Genomic DNA, 26,566 nt, shown 5'->3' on the forward strand with positions numbered 1-26,566 from the left:
GGTGCAGCTGTTGGAGAAGAGGGATGCGGATGTTTGAGTAAGGTGATGGTTGTTGAGCTTGAGGAAGTGCTTTTGGAGGCTGCGGAGACTATAAACTCCAGCTATCTAGTGGTACTTTCTTTTGTCGCTTAATGTCTGTGTATTCAATCTTAAGAATCCCAAGCTAGATAAAATAACCTGTAAGACCCTGTCCTTAGCCATCATCCCAATGGCGGTAACCAAGACATTTCACATCATCATCGTCATCAACACTTGGTTCCTGATATCCTTCATCTTCCACCATTCGCTAAAATCCAAATTGAAACTTGAGCGTTTTCTTGCTATTGTGGGTGGTTGGTATTCTGCCTAAAGTGTGGTTATAAGAGTCTTATTTGGAGGTTGATATGGCTGCGAACTGACATTGAGCTCGCGATGTTGCTGTGTATTGCGAGTACGAGCTGATTGTTACCAATCCATCTCTGGCTAGTCAATGCAATCTCAATACACTCACCCAACAGCACCCATATTTTCTTACTCCACCGTTCTGGCCTTATTCTCCGCCTCAATCAACCTCTCCCGCATTCTCATCCTCCCGTTAATCTTCTGAATCTCCACCTCCCAGAAATTATACGCATCTGCCGCCTCCCGCCATCTCTCAGTCGCATACTCCAGCCGCTGCTGCTCAGCAATAATCTCACCAACCAGTTCAGCCTCAGTCTGCGTGAGTGAAGCATCTTGAGCAGGTGCAGCGGCGTCGTGGATCCCATTTGCTACAGAGTGTCAGTTTAGGTCATGATTATGGATAGAGAGGGGCCGAGATATTCGAGGGGTTGGTTGAGGAGGGACTGGAATGGGGATTCGTATGATTGTTTGAGTGATGGGAAGCATGTTGCTAGGGAGGATGAGCCTGGTGTGAGGGCGAGGACGCCAGAGGGAAGGGGGATACCATGTCTGGTGCTCTTCCTTCTGTGGCGAGTCTGGACCATCATCGTCGAACCTCTCCTTCTTGGAGCGGCCATGGTTCTTCTAGACCACACTGTGCCTCACCCTCTAGCAGGCCAGCCCGTCGTCATCCTCCGACAACAGCGCGACGATCTTGGACATCAACTTCCTCTCGCAAGTCAGACTTGTACTCCTCCCAACCCATGGCGCCCATCAAGGTCATCGACATGTTCCCGCCGCGACTTGTATACCGCTCCGTCGCGCTCAGATTCAAGGACATTCTACTCCTCCTCACAAAGGTACCCTTCCCATTCATTCATTCATGCCAAGGCCTGTACTAACGCATTCCTATCAACTACCTGCCAGACGAAGATGAAGCTCACTTCTCAGACTCCTCCGATCGAACAATCATACCTACCAGTCGCGAGAAATACAAACAGCCGTCATACATACGCGCGCCTTCTTCACCAACTCCTCCACACGACTCTTCTTCTACGGATTCTACAGAAGTATACAGCCGTCTTGACAAGACGGATATGAGAATGAAGTATCTCATAAACATCATCAAGATGCTTGTTCCCTGGAAACGCGATATCGATGCGTGGCGTACGCAGGAGGCGTCGCAGCAGGCGCTTGATGCTCTGTTGGAGGAGTGAGGGGGACAGTATACAGGTTCCGAGGACGTTGAGGGATTTGATGAGAGGTCTTTAATTTTTATCCATGTTAATGATGAATGTATCATATCTTCAGGTTTCCTATCAGTATGGCTTTATGTTATCTGGTATCGGTCGGTGGCTTTTGGTGTTGGTTGACTTGAGAGAACAAAGAAAGAAACATCAACCCCTCATGAATTTTCTTTCTTTATTATCATTATTGTCATTTCTCTTGAGATTATAGTTTCTGCTCACCTAATTTCCCTTGAATATTCACATGCGTATGCGTATGCAACCACCGACTGGCCATGCTTGCAGAGCGCCAGCTCCGGTCCAGAGTTGTCCCCCCCTGTAACCCATTATCACGGCGTCTAAGTCCATTACAGCACCAAGCATCTGCAGTGCCGCTGACTCAAGTGATTACTAGTCATAATAGTCAAGATGAAGTGACACCTGCTTCGCCGCCGCCGCCATGTCCACGCAGACGGATCTCCACGCGCTGGGCCATCTACGCGTTGTTGATAGCCAGTGTCATGGCCTTTCGAGCAGCTTTCATCCTTATACCCAATGACGAACAGGTAATAACGAAACCAATTCCATCTGTCAACACGACCATGCCGTTTCTAGACCAATATGCTCACATACTCCTTCAACACGCGACCATCCCACACGAAACATTCCTCAACAAAGAAACAAAGACCCTGGTGGATGGCCTTGGTGAGCACTCTGACGCCATCGACTGAGCATGCAATCACCTCAAATCAATACATCGACTCTGGGACTCTAACGGTCCAATTCCCTGGTCCTCCAACGGCCCGTTCCCGAAAAGCTTCGATGCATATATCCTCACCCGAATGCGCAATGGAGAAACATGAGCGGAATTGCTATGGGACCTTCCAGAGGGTGTATTTGACATTGATGACTTTTGCTGGGCTCTTGAAGATTTGCTCCAAACTATCTACGCTGATGCCTGGGCCATAGGTGTTGGTATCATTCTGATTATACATATGGGTACCCTGTCTGCCGGTGTGGAATTTCTACTTGATATTGTGAGAAGGTGGCCTCGCAGATCGCACGCCTGTGACGTTCCAGAAGAGCTTGATGCGAAGCATACAAAAGAACTATCGTGCCAACCATTGGACTTGAAGTGGCTGGACAAGCTCAGAAATGACATTGAGAGATTTGGTTTGCGTAACCATACACAACCCAAACTCGGCGAGATCACCAATCTGACAACCATGGTCCCCGTAGCCATACAGGGCGTCACTCGTCTAGCCGGATTTGCTGGTATACCAACCCCGCCGAACCAGAACGGCTTTCTCTCATACCTCGGCATTCACAGCCCACCCAAAACCCTCCCCGCAGCCGACATCCAAAGCCTCACATCCATCATACAGAATCTCATCGGCATCGCCTCCGCAGCCTCAACATTCGCAGCACGCCAACATGACGTCCTCTCGCAAGAAGACGACTTCAGAACCTGGCTAACATTAGGTGAGAAGTAATAGGACGGGCAATGGTGTTTACAGCCGGAGTGTCCTGTACCAGATGCTGATGATGCGGTGCTTGTGGGGATGGAGATGCCTACCGCGGAGGAGACGTATGTGTTTTAATATGAGACGTTGGACTTTATACGGAAGATGAATCGTGCAAATGAGCGGTTTTTTAAACAATTTAAAGGAGGAGAGTTTTTTTGAGCACATATGGAAGTCCCTCTTCAATGGAAATTGACATCACTTGAAGTATATTTTATATCACATGATTTCGATCCACAGTAACTAGAGCTTTCAGTTTAATCTATATATCTCATCCACTCATCAGCTCAACGTTAGTTATGCAGTCTCAGAGGCCATCATGTCAATTGATCTTGAGACCTTGTAAATGCACTTTAGTAGTTCAGTGTTACCTTTCAATGTCCCAGTAGGTAAAAGGGCATCTTCAGTATCCTATGTGAGCTTCGCGGCCAAGTAGTCTCTCTTTTTACCAACTCAGAATCTAGGCTAAAATTTGCTGTGAAATGTAGTGGAAAGGCCAACTGTTCAGGTAACAGACCAGCCAATCTTTCTGGATAACGCTTGGTGAGACAACACCCCAAAATCTCCTCATGGAGTCAAGTTCTCCAAACGCCATCTATCGCAAGAATCATCATCGCATGCAGTGAATGGGCATGAAAGTCAGTATTACAGGCTTGGAGGTTCTTGCTACTATTGGCATACCTTTTGACATGAAGGCCTCGAGGTACCAGCAGCGGTTCGTTCTTATCAACAGAGATTCCTTCTTTTCAGCATCAATTTCTTGTCTGCAGCAATTCTTTCTTATTAGCAGCAATTCTTATTAGCAGTAATTCCTTCTTATTAATAGCAACTTCTTATCAGCAGTAACTTCTGACCAGCAGCAATTCTTGTCAGCAGCAACTAATTCTTATCTACAGTAATTCTTTCTTATTAGCAGTGACTTCTTATCAGCAGAAAGGTACAATTCATAAAAAGTTTAGTGCTAACATCAATAAATACAACAAATATGTCTTATGCTCTTAAGTCCATCGCGGGCATTCGCGCAGTGTCAGACTATTGTAATTTACCACTTCTAGCCTCGAAAACATCCAGTATAAAATCCCATATCCAATAGTGTCAACAGCGGCGTGCATCCTGAGTTTGCTACCACATCAAGAGCTATGGCGAGCGATTGTACCCGGCTTGGCACATCTCACACTCGCAGAACATCGAGTGTCTCTCATAACCAATCTCACAACCATCTCAATTCTGCTGATTATAGCCGTTCAAATGGAAAGGGAGTTGAGTATCACGCTCAGCGATGCGGATGTCCACATTCCCCAAAGAATGCATGCTCAGGCGCGAAGGCGATGTCATGGGCGCGGAAGTCGGGGAAATCACCCTGATAGTCGGCAGATGAGATGGCTGAGAGCTGCGTGCGTGAATCGATAGATTGGCCATATCCCGTCCTAGACCTGCGATGTTCGGTTGAAGTAATGTTGTTGAGGAAGATCTCCGGGGCCGATGTTGATGTAGTGGACTTGTGCTGATGGGAGACATCTGCAGTGGATGACTTGCAAGGGCTGGTTCATTCCCTTGCCCATGAAGGCCAGCCTGCTGGGCACCCGCAATTGCTCGGGTGAGATTCTGAACAGACACTAGGTATTGCAGGAAGCTGTCAGATCGTCGATGCGTACCAGCTGTACGAATGCGGCGATGTTGACGGACTACTCGATCTGGAGCCATATCATCAGGGCGCTGTACTTCGTATCGTAAGCTGGAAATGGGAATTCTCCGAGGTGAAGTGGCGAAATGACCTCCCAGGGCCGTAGTAGCTCGTCGTCGATGGCCCCAATTCTGACGATGTGGTGTTGCGCGAGGAGTGTCACGGAACCGAGCTGAAGGTTGGTCAGATTGAATTGGGGGAGGCGACCGAAACTCGGCCAGGGCTCTCTGAGGGGGAGTTGTAGCAGCGTTGTGAGCTGAGGCTTGGGAATCGCCAGAAAGAGTGTCCTTTTTAACCGTCGAGCCGACATTGCTGAGTGAAGCTGCCATAGTGACTAGTGGAAGTACAGAAGATCTGACCAGAGACAATTTGCATTGAAATGAGCCTGAGGAACGATATCGATGCAAATAGGCAATAGAAACTCTGGCAGAAAACAGGTGGAAAGAGTTTTGCATTCGTCGCAGCTGGGAAAGGGTTGAGGAGGGAAGTGTTCGAAAATGTGGCGATCTTATTTCACGCCGGAAGAGTACGGTTCCCTCTAGTCGCTTACCTCTCAGATATGACGAAAGCATTAAGCTAGAGCACCAATACACGCCATTGCAGAAGTGTTGGCATTCTGGTGACTGGCGTCTTGACAAGAAAGAAAGAAAAGACAGGTCATAAATGCCCGATAGGCCCAGATTGACCGGGCGTTGCAGGTGCAGTTCTGTAGAGATGAAGCATGGAAAATGTTGCTTGTTCACAAATAAACGCCTCACAAGATCAAGGAAATTCCAGCTCAAGAGTACTCTGTTGCAGCGCATAGAGCTATCTACGCCCGCCGTGTCGAAGTTACCTGAAAGACAACGTTAATCCTCAATGTTGAGATGACAGAGAAGAGAAACCAGATGCTAAATGCCAAACTTGACTGCATCAGCACGTCGCCCACCCATCTTCAGTTTGTCGTCATGACCCTGAACTAATGTCCAGCGTGGCTGAGTGTAGGCTGGAGGTTGTCTGTTTGCTAGTCGGCAATCTGTTTTATGAATGCTGATGGATGGTGCCGAAACCGTACCACCTCCTCAATTGACTTGGGCTGTTCATTTCACTCGGCTCGCTTCTGTGACGCTATGGTCTCCTAATGGTGTATTACCGCCCTGTTGGCCATCATACTGCCGACCCCCTTTCACGCGGTCAACCTGCATACAGGCCATAACCATCAAGCCGGGTTTGCGACAGAGCAGTCCATCGTCAGCAAAGGGGGTACGTAGCTGACGTGTTCATCAGCTTTCAGCTGTTGCATACCAAGAGATCATGCTTCCATATCATTGGTGGGAATACGCGTCCATGACTAAATCCCTGGACTGTGGGGATGCAAGCTGTACATGTGGAAATAGAGGGAGATGCGACAAATCATTTTACACCCTTTCCTTCACAGACTATTGATCACCCCACTGCTTTAGCCCTACCCTGCTAGCCTAAAGAACCCCTGACAGGATGGTGGGGTGACACCACATTACATAGCTGGAGGCTGATCCTGGCGGCCAAGTTACGCGAACAGTGCACCTCATTGAGGGACACGCCGTGAATTAGGGGCACAGCCCAAAGACATGGCAACGGCGTGACTCACTTTGATTCCGCCGCTAATGATGGGTCTAGGGTCATAGCAAAGAACAATCTAGAACAGACATGAGTTTACATCACATGGGAGCCATGTGATGTTTTAACCCCCCAAGTGGTGAGTATACAGCAGTTGTGACAAACTATTGATGCCAAGATGTTGCTGGTAGAGCTGAAGCTTGTTGGAACAGAGAAACTCGTGGCCTGATTGGCCCAGAGTTGGTGAAGTGGAAGCCGTGCACCTGTGCAAACAGACACCTTGACTTTTGAATCTGTACGAATATCCTCAATAGTTTAAAGCCCGTGCCCTGCCGCAGAAACATGGTTGTTTGTGTGTAAAGGTGTCATTCGCTGAGAGCAACGCGGGTGATTGTACATCTTGGCCGACAAACGCGTGAAGGATCGCACCTGTGAAAGTGTATATACCGATCTCTATTAAGCCCACGGCCACGATAGATTTCCGGAAATCCACAGGCGTTTGCATTTCATCCATGAAAGAAGGCATGGCAACGGCAAACGCGTAGGCAAACACAATCTTGGCAATCGCAGTCATGGCTTCGGCGAATGTTGTGCCCTCCCTTGGCCAGGGAGACAAGTTAATACCTGCCAAGCCGTCAAGAGCCATCTAGGATTGAATCCCTGTAGCGATGATTGTTACAGTCATCGCAGCGACAATCGAGATAAAATCGATATAGCCTAAAATTGCGACTTCGGCGAATGATGGCGGAATTGCGAGAAGTATCAATACCACGGTTGATGCGATGCTGAAGACCAAGGAGCAAATACTGCTGCCACTGACAGCGACGAAAGCAGTCCCTCCAGTGAGACAGTGGGACCCGACAACCAGTATGAGTTGCGCAACGAAAGCGAAACTGAAGATATAGTATCCCCAACGGCCCATCAGCAACCGTCCCATATCAACGTAGTGTTTCGTCTGAGGATATTTGAGTTTAACCTCTCCGATGATGTAGCTGGCGTACATGGCCGCAAGGCCAAGAAGAACGCAAGCAACTGTGCCGATGGCCATATCAAGCGTGGCAAAAGCTGAAGGAAGACTAAGTGTGCCCAGAGTAATAGCCGTTATGATAAGGATGATCAAAAGCCGTTTCCAGCCGAGCTGATGGAACCGGTTTTCTGCATCAACCTCCCCTCTGCCGCAAGTACTAGACCTAGAAAGGACAGTGTGGTCTCTGTCCAACAGGATATTGTCATCCTTCGCTTGATCTCGAAGATTAATCGCTATACCTCTGTCCTTTGTCAGGCTGCCCGGAGCCTCGGCAATCTCATGAGGGTTCGGCCGCGAGATGTGATGGAGTTGAAGGGATTGCATCGTTCAAGATCTGATGTAGAGTGTGATGAGGCGAGACAAAGGATATTAATCCGATATGGCCACCATTCAAGAGGGGCAGTGACTTTGTCGTATTTATGTCTAATACCTAATAGTGAGTCGAATTACATCCCGCGGCTTCGCAAATTAAGAAAACCATGTCAAGCCACTAATCAAAGCGCTATACTAGTTAAAGCATCATGGCAGATGTGCAGCTTGTGGCAGGACCGGTCCTTGGTGTTCCATCTCCCCGCATGAGTGAAACCGCACTTCTTGTATCATTTCGGAATCTCGGAAATGAGTTGTTCATGTTGTGATTATGGGAGCCGATGTAGCCAACCATGGTTTAGTCAAATTCGAGCGATGCCGAGGCTCCCAACTGGCAAACTAAAGAATAGGAAAGCTGAATGTGGAAAAGGGAGGGTCATCATTAGTATCTTGATAAGAAATCCTGAAAGACTTATCACAAGATGCCTTGCTACCGCCACACGAACCACACAACTGAATCCCAAGGAACTCCTAGACCAGTCAGAAGGCAGATGCGGGTAGGGACTTTGCCATGAGAGGCAACCGTCTTTCTCTATAACGAACCATCTTTGCTCCTTCTCTGCGATTCGTTCTATCAATGGGCCAAAATCGTGATGGTAACTGACAACATTGTTAATCAATTCTCTGCTTGCTGTTAATACGAAAACCGATAGCCCCGGATATCAACGCAAGTCCACGAGATGATTTAAAGCAGTAGATGGCTGTTGATTAACAGTCAACATATAAATTTGTGACAACAAAAATATGGAAGCATAAGGCGCTAAGGCAGTGTTTTAATCGCGAATTACATTTTATTAGCCTGTGGATGAACGTCACTTGAAATACGAGATTGAGACACTCGAGCGTAAGGAAAATAGTAAAGGATTCTCAAGGAGTACAGATCAAGCTCCGAATGAGTAGGTGAGTCCATTTTAGCATCCACCGACATGAAACAGCAGATGCCTCCAAGATTTATTGTAAAGAACGGCCATGAGTAAGAGACTGGAGCGTATTCCCATGTCTAAAAAAGTAAAATGTTGTTCCGAGGAAAGGTCTGCGCCCCGAACAATCGACCAGTCGTCGAAGCCTGCAGCGAAGAACTCATTTACTCTACAGAGCAAGATATCCCCTGAGAGTAATAGGCTTATCCCACTTCATCAATACGTACCGTAACAGTCCGTGCTACCCACGCGAGTTGTCAACGTGACGAAACGCTTCACCTCAAGTAATCTCCCATCTCCACGAGTACCTCGCCAGTTTGCTATATACTAACTATCCTCCCAAAATATAACAGGTTTAACAGTCCTCCCAGCTTTCATATCTTCAAGTGCTAGGCTGACATCCTCGGCCTATCAATATGATTAGTATGGCTTCTGACTTACTGTTCTACCTACTCACCTTGTAGAAGGTAATAAGCCTATCAATAGGAAACAGTCCCTCACGATACCATTGAATCATCTGTGGAACATACTTTTTCACACGCAAAATTAGTAAGTGATTTGGGTCCTTTCGTTATGGTAACTCACAATTGACCCTACTGCGTCCCCCTGTACGCTGCCAAGCAAAGTTTTTCCGGTCTTCAATTAGCGGTCATGTTAGCAACCTTGAAAAAGTATAAGGGTAAAGAACATGCCATCTTGAACTTCGTAATATCAACTTCAATAGATGCTCCTGACATCCCCAGCAAAACCATTTTACCGAGAACACTAGTCATGTCGAGTGCCTGCTGAATGACAGGAAGCACTCCAGTAGTATCGATAGTGATTGAAGAGCCTGCTCCATTAGTCGCTGTCCGGACAGCTTCCGAAAATCCAGCAGGACATTTCTCATTGTTGATCAGAACAGTCGCTCCTAATTCTTTTGCAAGTCGTAGTTTCTCCTCGACACGATCGATAGCAATGATTTGCTTACAGCCAATAATCTTGGCAGCCTTGACCGCGCACGAAACAGTCAGTGGAAATGTAGAGAAACCTACTATGCACGACTTACCATGATCCCCGCGAGGCCAACACCTCCGAGTCCTATGATGGCAACCGAGTCGCTGGGCTTAGCCTGTGCGAGGATAGAGACCGTTGCGGCGCCTGTTTGGATACCGCAACCCAGGGGCGCAAACAACTTGAGCTCTTCCCTATCCTTGACAATGCCGTTCATGTTGACTATGCAGCTCTCTTTGGCGACAGCCAGGTTTCCAAAGCTGGACTGGCCGAAGAAGCCGCCAGCTACAGGGTCTCCATCACCCCCCGCGGATCCCGTACGCCTTGTGTAAGCTGGCCCACAATCGTTGAAGCATAATGCAAAACTTGAAACACAATATGCTGGATGCCTGCTCTGGCAGCTGGTACAGCTTCCACAGGAAGGAAAGGAAAGTAGAACCGGATCACCTTCCCGCAAAGGTGCTGTAGGAGGAACGGACTGAGCGCCGACTTTAGCCCCGATCTTTCTAATATAGCCACAACCTAACGACGATGTTTGTCATTAAACTATTGCCAATACAGGGGAGTTTTGCTAGCTCAGGTTTTCCAAAGGCAATGTATTCACTTACCTTCGTGACCTAGGACCCTAGGAAAGATCCCGTTAGGTCGTGCAGCTATTGCAATGTCTGTATGACACATACCGGTGGCCACCACCTCGATCAAGCACTCATCGTCCCGGAGATCGCGGAGTGATAGATTCTCGAGGACAAAACTGGGCTGGCCATCCGACCTCGGAGCTGACGTAACAATTGCACGACAAGGAGATGGCATATTGGGATCGTTGGCGAGAAACGGGCTTATCATTTACCAGTGGTATGTGCAGTAATCGGGCGTTTATCTATGTTCAGACGACTTGCCTAACATTCTTGTCTACTCCAGCAGCGGGGGAAAAGGTCATGGGGTGCATAAGCTATCGCTATACGTACCCTTACGACTCGGATGAATATGTTGAAATTCGGCTTTGTGTAGTGTTCGTTCCGAGCCCACAGTGGTTAGCTCATCCGTTCCGGGGAGATAAGATCTTGAGCCGGAAAACTTCCAAGTGCTCAAGACTTCTTATGCTCCACTGCAGCTATAGCGCCGGAATTTAGAAAGTCATTAGGCCATTAGGGCCGGCGCAAACCGTAGATAAATTGCGGTACAAAACTGGTAGATGGGTCCCAAACCTATACCTGGTTGAAGCACATTATTCGGAAAGGCAATGGCTGCACCAACGTCAACGAAGTACGAGACACGTCTCTTTATTAATGGCCAGGTCAGCATCATGCTCATGAAGTACCAAACAAAACGGTGGGACTAACATGTTTGCTAGTTCTCCGCGGCCTCAGACGGAGGGACTTTCCCGTTGAATTCGCCGCTCACACGTGAGACGGTCGCTTTGGGTGAGTTCTCTTCCTCCCTCGTCGCATCCCAAGGGATGAGCCAGAAGCTTAACCGTCTCTTCGTTAGTATCCGAGGCCACAGTAGAGGACACAAATCGTGCTGTTGCAGCGGCAAAGGCGGCCTCGCTAGCATGGGCGAGTATATCGGTCCACGAAAGAGGAGCTTATATGAACAACCTCGCCAATTTGATCGCGGAGTCTGAGAAGGAACTCGCTAGCCTAGAGGCCATCTCCATGGGGCGACCCATCTCTGGCTACTGGGATGCAAAAGCCGCGGTGAAAAAGCTTCAGTATTTCGCCACGGCTGGCTGGAACGGCCAGGGTCGCACTAGTCTCAATACTCCAGGATTCGTCAACTTGACTCTGAGGCAGCCGTTTGGAGTTGTTGCTGCTATTATTCCCTGGAATGTTCCGGTGTACGTTTTCATAAATAAGATCGCGCCCGCGATCGCGGCTGGCAACACTGTGGTTCTCAAGAGCAGCGAAAAAGCCCCTCTGACGGTGAGTTGCCTGGTCTGTGATATCTTCACGTCTGGAATAACGCTAATCCTTCCAAGTCGGCAAAGCTTGCAGGGCTCATCCAAAAAGCTGGCTTCCCACCTGGTGTCGTCAATGTGCTTTCCGGCCATGGCCATGTCTCCGGTGCCACCCTTGCTTCACACATGGATGTTAGGCTAATCACATTCACTGGCTCAGGACGAACTGGGCGCCTGATCCGTGAAGCGGCAACAAAATCCAATATGAAGAACGTTATCCTTGAGCTGGGAGGAAAGACCCCGGCTGTAGTTTTCGACGATGCGGATCTGGAGCGCGCAGCCAAGGAAACCTTCCACAGTATCCAGTGGAACAGCGGACAGGCATGCATGGCTAATTCTCGTGTGTATGTCCATGCTTCAGTGGCGGAACGCTTCTTGGATCTATTCAAAGAATGTGCCAAAGACGTCAGACTGGGTGACCCTCTGAACCCAGAAGTCAATCATGGGCCGCAAGCGGACAGTGTACAGTACGACATCGTCAAGAAGTACTTTGAGATGGGCAAGCAGGATGGCAAACTTGTTCTTGGAGGTGTGCCGGAGGATACCGCAGGTTACTTCATTCATCCGACCATCTTGGTTGAAACACCTGAGAGTGCACAAATCATGAGAGATGAAGTTTTTGGGCCCATCGTCAACATCAACATCTTTACTCATGAAGACGAGGTTATCCGAATGGCAAACGATACCGAATTCGGTCTCTATTCCGCTATATACACTCGGGATATTGACCGGGCCATGCGCTTCGCAAGAGCCTCAGAGGCCGGCACGGTAGCAATTAACTGCACTAGTCCTACAGGTGCATTTGACCTTCCATTTGGAGGTTACAAAGCAAGCGGCATCGCGCGAGAGGGGATTCATGACAGCCTGGACAACTATTTGGAGACCAAAACTGTCATCATCAGAACGGGATAGTGACTTTTTGGCCATGATTAATGGTATCGGGTTGAGAACCGCTTGCAGCATTGGATTTGAAAGGTGGCTCTATTCTTTACCCCATAGACTCAATTTACCTGGAACTCATCATTTGTACCAAGAAAAAGCAAATCGAAACTTTACATGGTAGGGATAATTAGTTGAACTTGGCTTTAAGTTCTCAGCATGAGGCCAGTACTTGTATACAGCCGGCAAAGGTTAGAAAAGGTTGTTTCCGGCTTTCCGACCATGGTATTTTCTTCTGTCCTCAAAGTCTACGATCAAGTCGGTTTAACAACCGTGATATGTACCTCGTTGGTGTACATGCCTCCTCCATTAACCTTCTTAGTATGTACGTGCTGTGTGGATCAGAGGAACTGGATGACGCAAGAGACGGGGAACGTCTGGTAAGCTTTTTTGGGATCCAAGCGAAAAGGGACTTATCACGCGGCATGACTGATTCCGTTAAGTCCGTCTTTTCCGGTATATTCCTCCACACCATAAAAATTTCTGATCACAGAATTATGGCAGTTTCACATCGAGTTTCGAGCAGAAGCGCGGAGCTTACGGCGTTAACGTATTTAGTGGGACGGATAATTAAATTCCGGTCCATCTTCGTGACGGGTGAGTGATACCGGGGAGTTAAGTTGAGCTAGAAATGTGATTGCGGAGTTGAGTTGTACTCTAAGAGTGACGAGTCTAGTCCGGTTTGCGAACCTGACCTCGTCGGCCGTCCGTACCCACCGGATAAGTAGCGCATGCGAAAGAGTGAAATAGTGAAAAAGTAAAAAGGCAAGTTTCAAATCCTCGTTGCGATCCAGCATGAGTCCCAACTTCTTGAGACCATCACACCTCCAAGGCTGATTCGAAACGGAACACTCAATAATGACAACCACTGGTATTATGGATCTAGAAGGCTTCAGGCAGGCGGCTCGGTCCTCGATCGATGAGAGTACGTTTAACGACCGTTGCATGCCCCTGTCACCGCGACACTAACAGGTTTACCCCTCCTCACTAGTCGTAAGATATTATGAAAACATTACTGAGCGTCGGGTCGTTTCAAGCGTCAAGCCCGGCTATCTTCGCGAATTGATTCCTTCTAAACCGCCGGTCGAAGGTGAACAATGGGAGGATATTCAGAAAGACATAGAAGCCAAGGTCATGCCCGGTATTACGCACTGGCAATCGCCCAATTTTATGGCTTTCTTCCCATGCTCATCGAGTTTCCCTGGCATGCTAGGGGAAATGTACTCGAGTGCATTCAACGGATCTGCCTTCAACTGGATCTGCTCCCCTGCTGTAACCGAGCTCGAGACCATTGTGACAGATTGGCTTGCCGAAATGTTCAACCTCCCTGAGACCTATCGATCCTCAGGCACTACCCTCGGTGGGGGCGTCATCCACGGCACGGCATCCGAGGCTATTTTGACCGTCATGGTCGCAGCCCGCGACAAGTACCTACGAGAAGCGACCGAAGGTGTACCGGCCGACCGGCTCGATGACGCCATGGCTGAAGCACGGAATAAGCTGGTGGCTTTCGGTAGCGCTACAACACATTCCAGTACCAAGAAGGCTGCCCAAATTTCTGGCGTTCGGTTCATGGCAATCCCTGTCTGGGCCGAGAATAACTTTGCTCTGACCGGTGCTGACGTGAAAGCTGCCGTCATGAAGGCTCGCGCCAACGGACTTACGCCATTCTATCTGACCGCGACTCTCGGGACGACAGACTGCTGCGCATACGACGACTTCGAATCAATCGCAGATGTTTTACAAGAGGTCGCCCCGCCTGGAAAGGGAGAGGTCTGGGTTCACGTCGATGCGGCCTATGCTGGCGCTGCGCTTGTTTGTCCCGAGTACTACCATTTCACATCCCAGTTCCACCGATTCCACAGCTTCAACATGAATCTACACAAGTGGCTGCTTACGAACTTTGACTGCTCCGTCACTTTTGTCCAAAAACGGAAATATTACATCGATGCTTTCAGCATGACACCTCCCTACCTGAGAAACAATTACTCTGAAAGCGGCCTTGTGACGGACTATCGCGACTGGCAAATCCCTCTGGGGCGCAGATTCAGAAGCCTCAAGGTGTGGTTCGTGATTCGGACGTTTGGCGTCAGGGGGCTACAAGAACATATCCGGAAGGGAATCCGTCATGGTGATCTCTTCACGCACTTGGTCCAGGACCGGTCAGATCTGTTTGAGATTGTTGCCGTGCCACGGTTCTCTCTGGTCGTCCTCAGACTGACTGGACGCGCAGGAGCTAGTTCAAATGACAAAAATGCATTCACAGAGAAGGTATACACCGCCATAAATGAAGAAGGCAGGATCTACCTTACGAGCACTATTCTCAACGGCGGCATCTACGCCATCAGGTTTTGTTTGAGCGCGCCATTTGTTGATGATGTTCACGTGAGAGATGCGTTCAAGGTCCTGGTCGAAACAACAGAGAGGATGTTGCACATATGAATGGGATACGGTAACAGATAGATGAATATCAGGAAACTCGTCAGTTTTATCTAAAAATAAAAAATAAAAAATAAAAAAGTTGTCTTTCGTATCAAATGCTACGCCTCTGTGTCTCGTCTTACGAGTGAGAGATCGCAGCAAAGGATGCTATTAGACAATTCTGCTTCCGTCATGCTCCGACTGGGCAAACTTTTTCGTCCTTTACTTATTTTTCAACCCCTTTCTCTGATCACCTTTTGCAGTTTCTGGCGATCAACTTCGCTTGTACTTAAAGGATTATCTTACCATTCAATGACACCTAGCATTCAGTGAAGTTGGAAGAACGAGTGCGAGACGTTTTACTACGAATGTTGGGACCAGGCGGAGGATGGACAGGTACAAGGTGGGCTGCAGCAGGTTAGTAGGTTGGGTGGATAACATTAATCGGCCAATACCAAGTTACATGACTAACTCCTGAATTAATTTCGAATAAAGAGCCTGAAGGGTGCCTGGTAAACGATGAGGTTATTCGTATTATTGAGGTTGTATCGTTGGTACAATTGTGGAAGGACTGTCTACAGTATACTAGAGACAGTTTTCCAAGAAGGCAAATGCATAAATATCCCCTGGTAGGAGCACACTCCTTTGCTACAGCGCGTTAAGCGCCTTTTCATACACTTGGTCTATATCCTCAGTCCAAATCCATTTCATGCGATCTTTCAGCAGGTCCCGAACAACCGGCAGGCTATCTTCGTAGCTGAGTCCCGCAACTTCTTGGGATCTTAACTCGTACAAGTCTCCGGCCTGTCGAGACGTCTCTTGCACCTTTTCCGCTCGCGGGTACCTGATAGATTGATACAGATGTAGGTAATCTGCGATGGGACGTGGCTTGGTTGATTCCAGGTTCTTGAAATAGTCGTGAAGAGCCCGTCCAAGAACATAACCATCCTCAAGCGCCTGCCCAGCTCCAGCTCCTAATTAAAACGTAAGACAACAGTCACATAGACGAGGCTGGGGCGGGGATTCTGTAGATGAACGAACCTTGGTGAGGGCACATAGCGTGTGCAGAGTCTCCTAGCAGAACCACCTTGCCTTCGGAGAAAACCCATTCCGGAGAAGGCTGTCTATCAAAGAGAACCCACTTCAGAGGGTTTGTGTTCATCTTCTGGATGACATGCTGAACCGCAGGGGCGAAATCTTTGAAGTGGTTTGCAACCGCGCACCTGTCGCTTGTAAGGGTCCAGCTTTCCCTCACTTCACCCAGGTCCTCCCATGGTGTCATGACAAAGGCAACAACATTCACTACTTTATCGCTGCTAATAGGGAATGTAAGGAAATGCTTCCCGGGAGCCATGAAAACGGTGGCGTAAGTGTCGAGGGGCCATTCATCCGCAATCTCTTCGGTGTTACAGAGGCCACGGTAAACGACCATATTCCCGTACTGTGGCGTGTCACGCTGTCATCGGGTGAGTTTAGCGATAGACAGATTGACGCGAGAGAACATACAACGTAATGCTTGCGAATGACCGAGTGGATACCATCCGCACCAATGACTAGGTTTGCAGACGCCGTCGTGCCATCGGCGAAGGTGAGCAGTACGGCGTCACCCTGGTCCTGAATTCAGTGTTAGATTCGGGGAATGCAGGTAGATTCAAGATATAAGGCGCCTACTTCCAACGATTTGCATTGTTTATTCGTATGCAGGGTAGCTGCAGCCCGTTCCTGAACAGTGTCGATTAAGACTTGTAGGAACTCTGCACGATGTAACGAAAAGTGTGGTGTGTTGGCATCACCTGGGATTTTCACCGTATGAACGTCTGATCCATCATTGAAACGTCGGAAGGAAAGCCAAATGCCTGCCCGTGTACCTGTGATCTTGGCTAGCTTCTCTCGCAAACCTAGCTTCACAGCCAGAGCGGCAGCATTAGGGCCGATACCGACGCCCGCGCCGATCTCCTTGTACTCAGGTGCTTGTTCATAGACGTCAACCTGGGTGTCCTCCGACGGCAAGTGCTGGTGAATGGACAAGGCTGCGAATAGTCCGCCAATACCGCCTCCGATAATAGCAATCTTGAACATCTTGATGGTAATTATTAACAAGTAAGATAAGATTCTGGAAGGCGTCTGAGGATAATAGGCTTTTCTCCTGAAATGGATACCAAGAGATACTAATATACTATTGCATGAATAACAACTATTACCAGTCAATCGCTTTCTCTACATGCTACGGACTTTTCTGAACAACACTCGGCCACGGCGCGGTCGGAAAGACCAGCCGCAGGATGAAGAGGTTCCTGAAGGGGACGGCTCGGTAGCCTCCGATATCTAAACTCCGACCGACCCCGCACATTCTCTTATCTCCCCGACTCCCTTTTGTATTTGCAATCTCCGGTCTACCAAGACACTAAGCGGGCACCCAACTAAGCCAAACATGGCATGTGAATGAAACCGTGCTTTACTAACGTCGGATACGGGGAAACCGGCCACCCCCAGAAACCGGCCACCCACTTTTTTACCCAGCCTCCCAATTTATGATATCTTTAAAAATTCATAACTTATTTAATTTTAATCGTATAAAGTCATAAAGTATATCAATCAATTCAGAATGACGAAATTCACTGAAAAAGATATGAGCGCTGCTCTTCAGATGGTTTCAGAAGGAGTTTCTGTGAACAAAGCTGCAGCGGCTTGTGGCGTGAACCGTTCAACGCTTCAAGACCGTATTAAAGGTGCCACAACACCAAGACAAGCTCACGAACCCGATCAAAAGCTCTCAGCTGTTCAGGAAAGAAGATTACGGGATTGGATTATGGTCCAAGCTGATCTAGGGTGCCCTGTATCGCATCAGCAGGTCCGACACTTTGCAAATCAGATCGCTGTCCGCAACGGCTTCCCAGAAGGCATCGGAAAACACTGGTTACAGTCTTTTATGGACAGGAATAAAGAAGTGAAGACTTTGCCGGGCAAGCGTATGGATTCCGAGCGTTATAACGGAGCTTCTACTGAACTTATCAAGGCCTTCTTCATGTTATTGTCGATGCCGGCAGTTCGAATAGTCAAGCAGAAGAACAGATACAACGTCGACGAAGTTGGAATGATGGAAGGGATAGGACTGAACGGTTTATTCCTTGGTTGCAGGGACAAGAAGTCAGTACTTATTCGTCAGCCTGGTTCGAGGTCTTGGATCACAATTCTCGAGTGTATCTCGGCAACAGGGAAGGTCCTGAGACCTTTGGTGATCTTCAAAGGGAAAACAGTCCAACAACAGAATTTTCCGGAGAAATTAGACTTCCTAGAAGCCTGGGAATTCACCAGCAGCGAGAAGGGCTGGACAAATAATCATATAGCGTTGATTTGGCTGAAAACGGTGTTTATTCCGTCGACAAAGCCCGAGAATCCAAAAGAACCGCGTCTTCTTATCCTCGACGGTCACGGAAGTCATATGACCGAAGACTTCTTGTTTGAGTGTTATAATAATAACATCTTCGTGCTTTTCCTTCCAGCACACTCTTCTCATGTCCTTCAGCCGCTAGATGTTGCAGTCTTTGGACCGTTGAAGAGGGCATAGAGGAAATTCCTCTCGGATCTTGCTTCTATCGCAGATTCGAGTCATATCGGCAAGATCACCTTCTTATACACTTATGATAAAGCTCGGAAAGAAGCTATCACGAAGTTGAACGCCCTAGCCGGCTGGAAAGCAACCGGACTGTGGCCAGTCAATCTGGCGAAGGTCCTGATGAACCCAATGGTCACTCAGACTCCTGAGACACCAGCTCCCGTTGTCACAGCTATTTCCCCGGCAAAAGGAAAGAATTCCCGTCTTCTAATGACGCCCCGATCATCTGTACAGCTTCGCCGGGCCCTCCAAGCTGTCCCAGGCGTTGTCTCTGAAGACCCTGCTGTCAGGCTGCTTTTCCGTAAGATTGGCAGTCAATTAGACAGTCATAACTTCGAGATTGAACGCCAAAGAAGAGAAATCACGATAATGCAATTAGAAAAGGAGGAATATCTGCCGAAAAAGAGGAAGAAAGTCATATATAACGGAAATGCCGAGTTCGCGAAGGTTCCGGCGATTTTGAAAGCTCGTGAACAGATGCGAAAAGTATTACAGCCAGAAAGAACATCACATCGCATTAAAAAATTAAAACTCGAAGATCTTTGCACTCAGTTCCATCTAAATATTCACTGATAGAAATTTTATTTAAAATAAAAAATGTGGTGGTGTGTTTTTAATTGAGTTACAATCGCGATCTCAATCTTGGTGTTTTGCTGAGGGTGGCCGGTTTCTGGGGGTGGCCGGTTTCTGGGGGTGGCCGGTTTCCCCGTATCAGACGTTAGACAAGATCGCCTAACGCCCACCCTGATTCCGGAAGGGTTCCGGATTCGAAGCTGTTCAGCTGTGCCTCCAGATCCGAGGCTATGTCACTGGTGTATCCAAATAACGTATATAAACCCGGAAACGCTTCCGTCGTTAACGGCAACGGTAACGACATGGGCATGGATGCCCTTGTCGAGGAAGGTGGATGATTGTTAGCAAACACAGCTGAATCAGCGCTTGAGTGCGGGGAATTCAACGATTCCAATGATCGATGCATGCACTGGAGTAAGCCTTGAAGGAAGATAGATGCGCGCTTTGCGAAAGCATGATCGCTCGACATCTCCTTGATCATATCCAGAGCCTGTTCCACCTTGGCTAACGCAGGAGTTCCTTGATGATTTGCTGTGTGGATAACAGAAGCCACCAGGACAATGGTAACATTGAATACTGTTATTTCTTGTTAGCAAATAGTTGGAAAAATAAAAATAGAAAAGGTACAAAAAACTGAACAGGGGCCACGGCCTACAATAGTAAATGTTAAACCAGTTGAGTCCTAGAGATTGCTTCGTTTGCTCATATCTCAACGCGACAATGTCTACGGATTCCATGGCTGTATTAACACATGTTTGCTGGCTCAGTTGTAGTGTCTGGCTGGCTAATGAGCCTTGGTTACGCAGAGCTGCCCCTGAAACACGCATGGCATCGCTTAGCGAAAGGCGATGTATCAAAATTCGGACCGTGTTCGCTCGCAGTGCTAGGATCCATTGTGGCTCTTTTGGCTTCTGGATATCCAGCGCGAGGTGCGCTGGAAGGCGACAACGCCATTTCTGGAAATCCTCGTCCAGGGTCATGATGCTTTCTGCTATATCACTTTTCTTCTCCATGCCCTCAGCAAACCGTAACAAGACTTTCTCCATTATCCTGCATAGCTTGACCATCTCGATGAAGAAGGACATGTTGGATGGTCGGCTAGGCATGGGGTACAAGACCCCGTCATCTCGTATATACTCATCGTCTAGATCCTCGGGAATAGAAACGGAGAAGTCGGCGCTTCGAGTGGCAGGAGGACGGTGGTAAATCATGCTCCAGTGCATGTCAAGCATATAAGCTGCATACCAAACCCGACGCTTTGTTTCTCGCACGGGAGGTGTATCAGTTTCGGGCGGGTCCCTGTGTAGGCAGAGGCCTTGGGCAGTCCTTATAGCGAGACCGAGTACATTCCAGCATTCTTCTCCACGGCTGGTAGTCTGGAGATATCTTGCACCTAGTAGCAAGGCCTGTACATGCTCTAAACGCCACTCGCGCAAGAGGGTCGGTTGCAGCAGAGCCATGGCTATTTCATAGTGTCTTTGCGCATTGCGGTAATTGTCTTGGACATTGACTACCCAATGCGAGGTGCAAAGAGCAAAGATCATGTTGATAATAGCAAAGGTGAGCGGTTGGCGGCGTCGAGTTTGTGCAGGGCAACGCAAAGCTTCAACGAAAGCTGACAGAGCGCTGGGCGCATGAAACACGGGCGTGAGCCCATGTCGAGTGGTAAAGTACTGGTTCAGGATATCGACAGCATTGTCGGGCGTCGCATATAGTTCTTCTTCTGTGAGTTGAAGCGGCCGAATTCGAGATTCAGGATCTGTTTCCACGCTTTGAGCTTTCATACCACCATGGCCATAAACACTGTCCAAGAGAAGCTGGGTAAACGAAGTTCCCCCAATCGTCAAATTCCCATCGATGGCTACTGATGATGATGCTGGCTCCGGTTGTACAGCCTCAACGGAACTAGCAGCCTGCTCCCTGCTAGAGATTTTCTGGTTCCCTTTCGTTCTAGACTCCACATTGGCAAGAGCGGCCTGTTCGAGTAAAGCGAGGCGATTTTCCAACCCACGTAGGTAACTTCCGGTACTTAATCTCGTCAGTCAATTTCTCACCGGGTCTGTGAAGGGAAAAGAGGGTCGATTACCTCCCGTTAGAGTTGGCTTCCGTGTCCTTCTGGACGAAGACACATTCTCGTCCATTGTTGACACAGGTCGAGCATACGGGCCTAGAGCCGTCACATTTTGTTTTCAGCGATCTGCAACTACAGCAGGACACAGGTACTCGATTGCGTCGCCGCTTGGGTACAGGACTGCCTTCTCTGGCCATGGCGGAATTAATGTCAGTCGGATTTAGCGGGGAGAAAAAAGCTTTTGCATTATGGTGGGGGGACGTGGGTAGATTCTTATAGCGAGCGACTCTGACCATGGCGGATTGAGTGTCGGTCGGATTTAGCGGGGAGAAAAGAAGGTTTTGCACTATAGTGGCGACCGTGGTGAGCTCGGCAGCCCCGCGTTAACCCGCGCGTCCCCACCTGCGGCGAATGTGTTTTCTAAAAGACAAACTAGCCCGTTCTGGTAAGAGTGCAGGGTACATGACTGAAGGTATCGAAGTGTCATGTTCCCCAATAAAGAACAATCCTAATTAGGGTAATTGTTCTTACGAGACGTAAAAGCCTGGGTCTAAACACTCCATTTTCGGAAGCAAGCTCGTACATGAGACCTAGCCCGAGACTCACGAAAAGACTCGCAAGATCAGTCAACACCTAAGTACATCCATAGATCGCATTTACTAGTAGTTTCATAGTATCTAGCTTACCAGCTATCAATGAAACCTCTTTACGACAAGAAACCCTCCAAGCATTATTTGTCCCTCCAGAGACATGACACATCCTCACTACGCTCACACTATATCTCTCAGTCCTCCCAGCATAAACCCAGAGTGGATCAATTTATCCCTCGAAAACTCCACCCACATGAAGAGCTTTCCGAATGGATGGGTCTTAGTGCTGAATTCCTTCCTTCCGAGATTCCAGCGTCTTCATCATCTTGGCATTACGTGAAGTATTGTTCCTCAGCTGTGATCTAATCCATCAGATAATCTAAATTCTGTTTACTCTTGAGTAATTCATTTGGAGCTGGGTCGGCCAACACTCCCCACAAAGCTTAGTTCGATCAAGGTTACCCTTGAATCAACCTCGTTAGTGCCATTCTTGTCAGCTGTACTGTAAGCACCATTCGGTCGACAGATAAACTTGCGGTGACGATTATCAATCAGTTGAGAAAAGAGTGCGGGTATATAAATGGTCTGGTGCCTCTTCACAAAGGGGCGGATTGCAGGGAAGAAAAGTTTACATTTAATCTTCCACGTCATCATTTTCTCTGCATCATTATCACCATGGGAGCAGCATTGATATCCGATGGTGGTCATCGCGTGCCTGTGGTTAGCATGGAAAGAGATAGCGAGAAATATCATGATCGTCCAAACGTAAACGATAATGCTTTCGCGCAAGCCGGCGTTCGACAGGTCGAGGCCATCACAGCAGTTTGGAGTACCAGGATGCTATGGACCGTCTTTGTATTGTCAGTGACAGAATCTACTTACCCTCACTACCGTTACAAACCACCTAATCTCTCAATCAGACTCTACGTAATTAATGTTATCGATGCGATCCTCCAACACATCCAATCTTCGCTTACTCCCTACGTAACGTCGGCCTTTGCGCAGCATGGCCTGCTTGCCACCACAAGCGTTGTGTCGTCCATCGTCGGCGGCGTCTGCCAACTCACGATTGCCAAAGTCATTGATATATGGGGCCGTGGCCAGGGCTACACCGTCATGCTCGTGCTCTGCGTTGTCGGGCTGACTATGAAGGCAACTTGCGACAGCGTGGAGATGTATGCTGCAGCGCACACACTGTATTGGATAGGCCATATTGGCATCGGCTACATCATAACAGTTGTGCTCGCTGATATGACAACGCTGCAGAACCGTACGATCATGTTTGGAATTAACACGACACCATCGATCATAAGCACTTTTGCCGGGCCCAAAATTGCTGAGTTATTCTTGCAAAAAGTTAACTTCCGTTGGGCATTTGGTGGATTCTCCATAATCTTGACCGCCTTTTCATTACCTATTCTCACCGTCTTCTTCCTCCATCAACGCAGAGCTATTAGCCTCGGTGTTATCGAGAAGGAAACCACAAAGCGGAGTGCCTGGGCATTGATGGTGTATTATTTTTGGCAATTTGACAGTATGTATTCATGCCGCCTTTTCTCTTTTTCTCTTTCTTTTTCTTCTTTTCCTTGCCATACCAAAACTAACAAGTCCATCTGCTTAGCTGTTGGCCTTTTCCTTGTCACAGCCGGATGGTCTTTACTGCTTTTACCGTTCAGTATCGCGCGATCAGCGCCCCGGGGGTGGACCACAGGTTACATCATCGCAATGATCGTGCTTGGTGTGCTCATACTTATCGCCTCTATCTATTGGGAAAGGTCATTCGCCAAGATTCCGTTCTTCCCTTGGCAGTTCCTCAAAAACCGAACTGTATGGGCATCTTGTCTTTTGAATGGGCTGATGTTCATGTCTGTATTGTGAGTAATACTGCTAAAGCCACTTGAACAGACGCGAGATAACTGACAAAATGACAGCGTGTGGGAAGCGTACTACACATCGTATTTGCAGGTCGTGCATAGTCAAAGTGTTCGTGACGCGGGCTATATCTCAGGAACTTTCAACGTTTTCTCCTCGTTCGTGGGACCTTTTGTTGGTTTGTGAGTAATTGACCATGAAATGGCTTGACGTGCTGCAAGGTTAACATTTTAAACCAGGCTGATTCGCTATACCAATGATTACAAATGGACTTCCCTGGTGGGAGTTCCTTTTGCCGCTATGGGAAGTGCATTATTAGTTCACTTCCGTCGCCCCGATACCAACATCGGCTTTCTTGTTATGTGCCAAATATTTACTGGGGCCGCAATAGGAATTTGGGGCCTCACAGCGCAGCTCGCTTTGATGGCTTCAGTCCGTCATCAGGAAGTGGCTATCGCCCTCGCAATGAGCGGCCTTTTTGGTTCCATCGGTGTATCTCTTGGGTTCACAGTTGCAGGTGCTCTATGGACCAATATTGTACCAACTAAATTGTACGAGACGCTACCAGAGGACAGTAAAAACCTGACCAGCGTCCTCTTTGGGGACATAATGGAGCAGCTATCGTACCCTATAGGAAGTCCGATTCGCGATGCCGTTATCATAGCTTTTCAAGATGCGCAACACAAGATGGTCATCATTGGAGCGTGCTTAGTACCGTTCATGTTGGCTTGCATTTTCGCCTGGAAGAAAATCGATTTGAGGAAGCGACAGCAGGAAGAAGGCCAATCCAAAGGAAATATCTTTTGAACTTGGAAGCTAGAACCTATACTTCGGCATTCCTCGGGCAAACGGGATCTCTGGCGAAAGGAATCGACATATATCATGTACGCTACGAGTCTATTTAATAGCTTATTGCTGGAAGAATGATTACTACATATAAATATCTGAGTCAGAAGGTAAAGCCTCCGTCGTAGCGCTGTCTGATTCTGAGCAGATCAATATTCACATCAGAAGTTCTCGGTCCATGCTCATGGAGCGACAAATATCAGCGTTAGGAGAGTTAAGCGGATAATATAAAGTGAATGTGAGTTAAAATGTGGCAGTAGCATCTGGTTTGTGGCCATCATTCTAGCGAAACGAAAAAGGAGAGTGTTGTCACCGATACGGAAATAACAAACAAATTTATGAACAATAATTCATCCCTCAACTTTTAACCGCAAGAGGCAGTCTCCTATTTTCAAGCATCTAGGTGCTTCTCGTTTACTAAGACGTATCGGTATCGTGCCTTACCTGCCTCCATATCCAAGATTGCTTGATTTGCGTCTGTCAGTGGTCTCAACTCAACCCAAGGCTTGATATCAAACTCGACGGCCCGGTGGAGCATCTCTTCAATCTCCCCAGGGGATCCAATTGCGCTACCACTCAATTTGAAGCCACCATTGATCAGCGTAAAAGCATTGATGCTAGGCAAGTCGCCATTATCAGGAGCACTAAAACTGTCGCGTTAGTCTGGTTGTAAAGGAGTTGGACGCAGAAAGATGCAGACCCGACTTGGACAAAGTCACCACCGTATCGTAGGAGCTTCAAATACTCATTGAGAGGCATGTTGGCGCTCGAGACCGTACAAATAATAAGGTCCAACGAATCGGCATGAATCGTGGCCCAATCCCGGTCTCCATCATCAGTGGCGATGTAGTCATCGGCACCCAAGGCCAGAACGTCGTCTCTCTTGGAATTCTTGCGCGAGATACCAACGACCTTATGTGCATTGAGCGCTTTCGCGAACAGAATGGCAAAATGACCTAACCCACCGACGCCTATCACGCCAACAGTCTTGCTAGGCCCGCAGTTGTGCTTTCTCAGCGGCGAATAAACGGTAATACCGGCACACATCAAAGGTGCAGCATACTCTGAACGTAGCTTTTCAGGGATTTTTACCACAAAGCGAGAATCGGTGCGGTTATAGTCGCCGAAGCCTCCGTAGGATTTACCTATATCGTTAGGGTATGTTCCACCATAGGTGTTAATATTCTTAGGACAATAATTGGGCCGACCAGCAGAGCAGTGGATGCAATCATCGCTGAGGCAACTCCGGGCCTGAGCGCCAACACCGACACGGTCGCCAAGCTTTAGGTGCTTGACATTGTTTCCAACACGGACAACCTTTCCGACAATCTCATGCCCAACGCAGCAAGCTGGTAATATTAGTCCCTGTTAAGGAGAAAGAGAAAAAGGGGGAAAGAAAGAAAAAGAAAAGAAAAGAAGAAACAGTTATAAGGAGAATGAAGGAATCTCACGATAAGATGTCTGTCCCCACCCGGAGCGAAGCATATGACAATCTGCACCGCAGATACTGCAGTGAGTGATTTTGACATCAACATCATCTTCCTCCCACTTCTTAGGCTCAAAGGTCCCCCATTGCATTTTACTGATTGCATCATGTGATGGACCTAACCAGCCCTGGAATTCGTAGTCGTTTGACATTTTTGAATAGTGGAATATCTATGATTTTATAATAGAAAAAGGACGGCGCAAACGTCGGGAGAGGGGTACCACGTCCTTTGACCTTAGGCGACCATCAAGGTTTTTATGGTAATTAGGATTTTAGCTTAGGGCTTTTGGCTATTGCTGCAACTCCATTTGGTAATCGGCCCAGCTTTCTTTCCGCTGTAACAAAGGTTACGGACTTAAGAGGTTTCCGATTGCCATTTGCATTTCGGGGAGATAAGCTATCCCAATTGCACTGAGGCGGATCTCTGCATTAGTTCGGTAGTTCCACGTGACCTCGCTAGCCCATTAAGTCATGCGAGATCGCGCTGTTTCCGTTCGTTGCCGAGGTTTCTTGCC

At 48.1% G+C, this 26,566-nt stretch overlaps 11 protein-coding genes across 11 annotated transcripts; 4 read left to right on the forward strand and 7 right to left on the reverse strand.

Moving 5' to 3' along the window:
• Positions 1-510: 510 nt before the first annotated feature.
• Positions 511-998, reverse strand: BKA55DRAFT_546268 (uncharacterized protein; the record flags this gene model as incomplete). The annotated part of the gene is made up of 2 exons (XM_046190897.1): positions 511-749; positions 926-998. The coding sequence occupies 2 exons, from the start codon at positions 996-998 to the stop codon at positions 511-513; spliced, it is 312 nt and encodes a 103-aa protein (XP_046042092.1).
• A 1,190-nt stretch (positions 999-2,188) lies between these two features.
• BKA55DRAFT_743961 (uncharacterized protein) lies at positions 2,189-3,359 on the forward strand (the record flags this gene model as incomplete). The annotated part of the gene is made up of 2 exons (XM_046201576.1): positions 2,189-2,291; positions 2,475-3,359. 2 exons carry the CDS (start codon positions 2,189-2,191, stop codon positions 3,077-3,079), a joined length of 708 nt encoding a protein of 235 aa, XP_046042093.1. The 3' UTR covers positions 3,080-3,359.
• Positions 3,360-4,330: 971 nt separating this feature from the next.
• On the reverse strand, positions 4,331-5,122 carry BKA55DRAFT_697542 (uncharacterized protein; the record flags this gene model as incomplete). The annotated part of the gene is made up of 1 exon (XM_046200392.1): positions 4,331-5,122. One exon carries the CDS (start codon positions 5,120-5,122, stop codon positions 4,331-4,333), a length of 792 nt encoding a protein of 263 aa, XP_046042094.1.
• A 1,895-nt stretch (positions 5,123-7,017) lies between these two features.
• On the reverse strand, positions 7,018-7,722 carry BKA55DRAFT_697543 (transmembrane amino acid transporter protein-domain-containing protein; the record flags this gene model as incomplete). Its single annotated transcript, XM_046200393.1, has 1 exon — positions 7,018-7,722. One exon carries the CDS (start codon positions 7,720-7,722, stop codon positions 7,018-7,020), a length of 705 nt encoding a protein of 234 aa, XP_046042095.1.
• Positions 7,723-9,014: 1,292 nt separating this feature from the next.
• Positions 9,015-10,490, reverse strand: BKA55DRAFT_599571 (uncharacterized protein; the record flags this gene model as incomplete). Its single annotated transcript, XM_046196413.1, has 6 exons — positions 9,015-9,095; positions 9,145-9,216; positions 9,273-9,323; positions 9,380-9,676; positions 9,736-10,202; positions 10,289-10,490. 6 exons carry the CDS (start codon positions 10,488-10,490, stop codon positions 9,015-9,017), a joined length of 1,170 nt encoding a protein of 389 aa, XP_046042096.1.
• A 430-nt stretch (positions 10,491-10,920) lies between these two features.
• Positions 10,921-12,549, forward strand: BKA55DRAFT_528083 (aldehyde dehydrogenase domain-containing protein; the record flags this gene model as incomplete). Its single annotated transcript, XM_046188970.1, has 4 exons — positions 10,921-10,974; positions 11,032-11,101; positions 11,169-11,602; positions 11,659-12,549. The coding sequence occupies 4 exons, from the start codon at positions 10,921-10,923 to the stop codon at positions 12,547-12,549; spliced, it is 1,449 nt and encodes a 482-aa protein (XP_046042097.1).
• Positions 12,550-13,285: 736 nt separating this feature from the next.
• On the forward strand, positions 13,286-15,156 carry BKA55DRAFT_584988 (pyridoxal phosphate-dependent transferase). The gene is made up of 2 exons (XM_046194402.1): positions 13,286-13,501; positions 13,568-15,156. Exons 1-2 carry the CDS (start codon positions 13,435-13,437, stop codon positions 15,016-15,018), a joined length of 1,518 nt encoding a protein of 505 aa, XP_046042098.1. The 5' UTR covers positions 13,286-13,434; the 3' UTR covers positions 15,019-15,156.
• A 349-nt stretch (positions 15,157-15,505) lies between these two features.
• Positions 15,506-17,270, reverse strand: BKA55DRAFT_656181 (uncharacterized protein). The gene is made up of 4 exons (XM_046197444.1): positions 16,669-17,270; positions 16,504-16,611; positions 16,039-16,453; positions 15,506-15,971 (listed from the first exon to the last, which is right to left on the reverse strand). The coding sequence occupies exons 1-4, from the start codon at positions 17,074-17,076 to the stop codon at positions 15,646-15,648; spliced, it is 1,257 nt and encodes a 418-aa protein (XP_046042099.1). The 5' UTR covers positions 17,077-17,270; the 3' UTR covers positions 15,506-15,645.
• Positions 17,271-19,331: 2,061 nt separating this feature from the next.
• Positions 19,332-21,454, reverse strand: BKA55DRAFT_697549 (fungal-specific transcription factor domain-containing protein; the record flags this gene model as incomplete). Its single annotated transcript, XM_046200394.1, has 3 exons — positions 19,332-19,762; positions 19,842-21,214; positions 21,273-21,454. 3 exons carry the CDS (start codon positions 21,452-21,454, stop codon positions 19,332-19,334), a joined length of 1,986 nt encoding a protein of 661 aa, XP_046042100.1.
• A 1,119-nt stretch (positions 21,455-22,573) lies between these two features.
• Positions 22,574-24,647, forward strand: BKA55DRAFT_656184 (major facilitator superfamily domain-containing protein; the record flags this gene model as incomplete). The annotated part of the gene is made up of 5 exons (XM_046197445.1): positions 22,574-22,707; positions 22,768-23,381; positions 23,469-23,721; positions 23,779-23,901; positions 23,959-24,647. 5 exons carry the CDS (start codon positions 22,574-22,576, stop codon positions 24,524-24,526), a joined length of 1,692 nt encoding a protein of 563 aa, XP_046042101.1. The 3' UTR covers positions 24,527-24,647.
• A 126-nt stretch (positions 24,648-24,773) lies between these two features.
• On the reverse strand, positions 24,774-26,431 carry BKA55DRAFT_584999 (chaperonin 10-like protein). The gene is made up of 3 exons (XM_046194403.1): positions 26,017-26,431; positions 25,266-25,914; positions 24,774-25,209 (listed from the first exon to the last, which is right to left on the reverse strand). Exons 1-3 carry the CDS (start codon positions 26,201-26,203, stop codon positions 24,957-24,959), a joined length of 1,089 nt encoding a protein of 362 aa, XP_046042102.1. The 5' UTR covers positions 26,204-26,431; the 3' UTR covers positions 24,774-24,956.
• Positions 26,432-26,566: the final 135 nt, after the last annotated feature.

Source organism: Fusarium redolens (genome assembly GCF_020744475.1).
Source record: "Fusarium redolens strain MPI-CAGE-AT-0023 chromosome Unknown BKA55scaffold_28, whole genome shotgun sequence".
In the NCBI taxonomy this organism is placed as follows: Eukaryota; Fungi; Ascomycota; class Sordariomycetes; order Hypocreales; family Nectriaceae; genus Fusarium; species Fusarium redolens.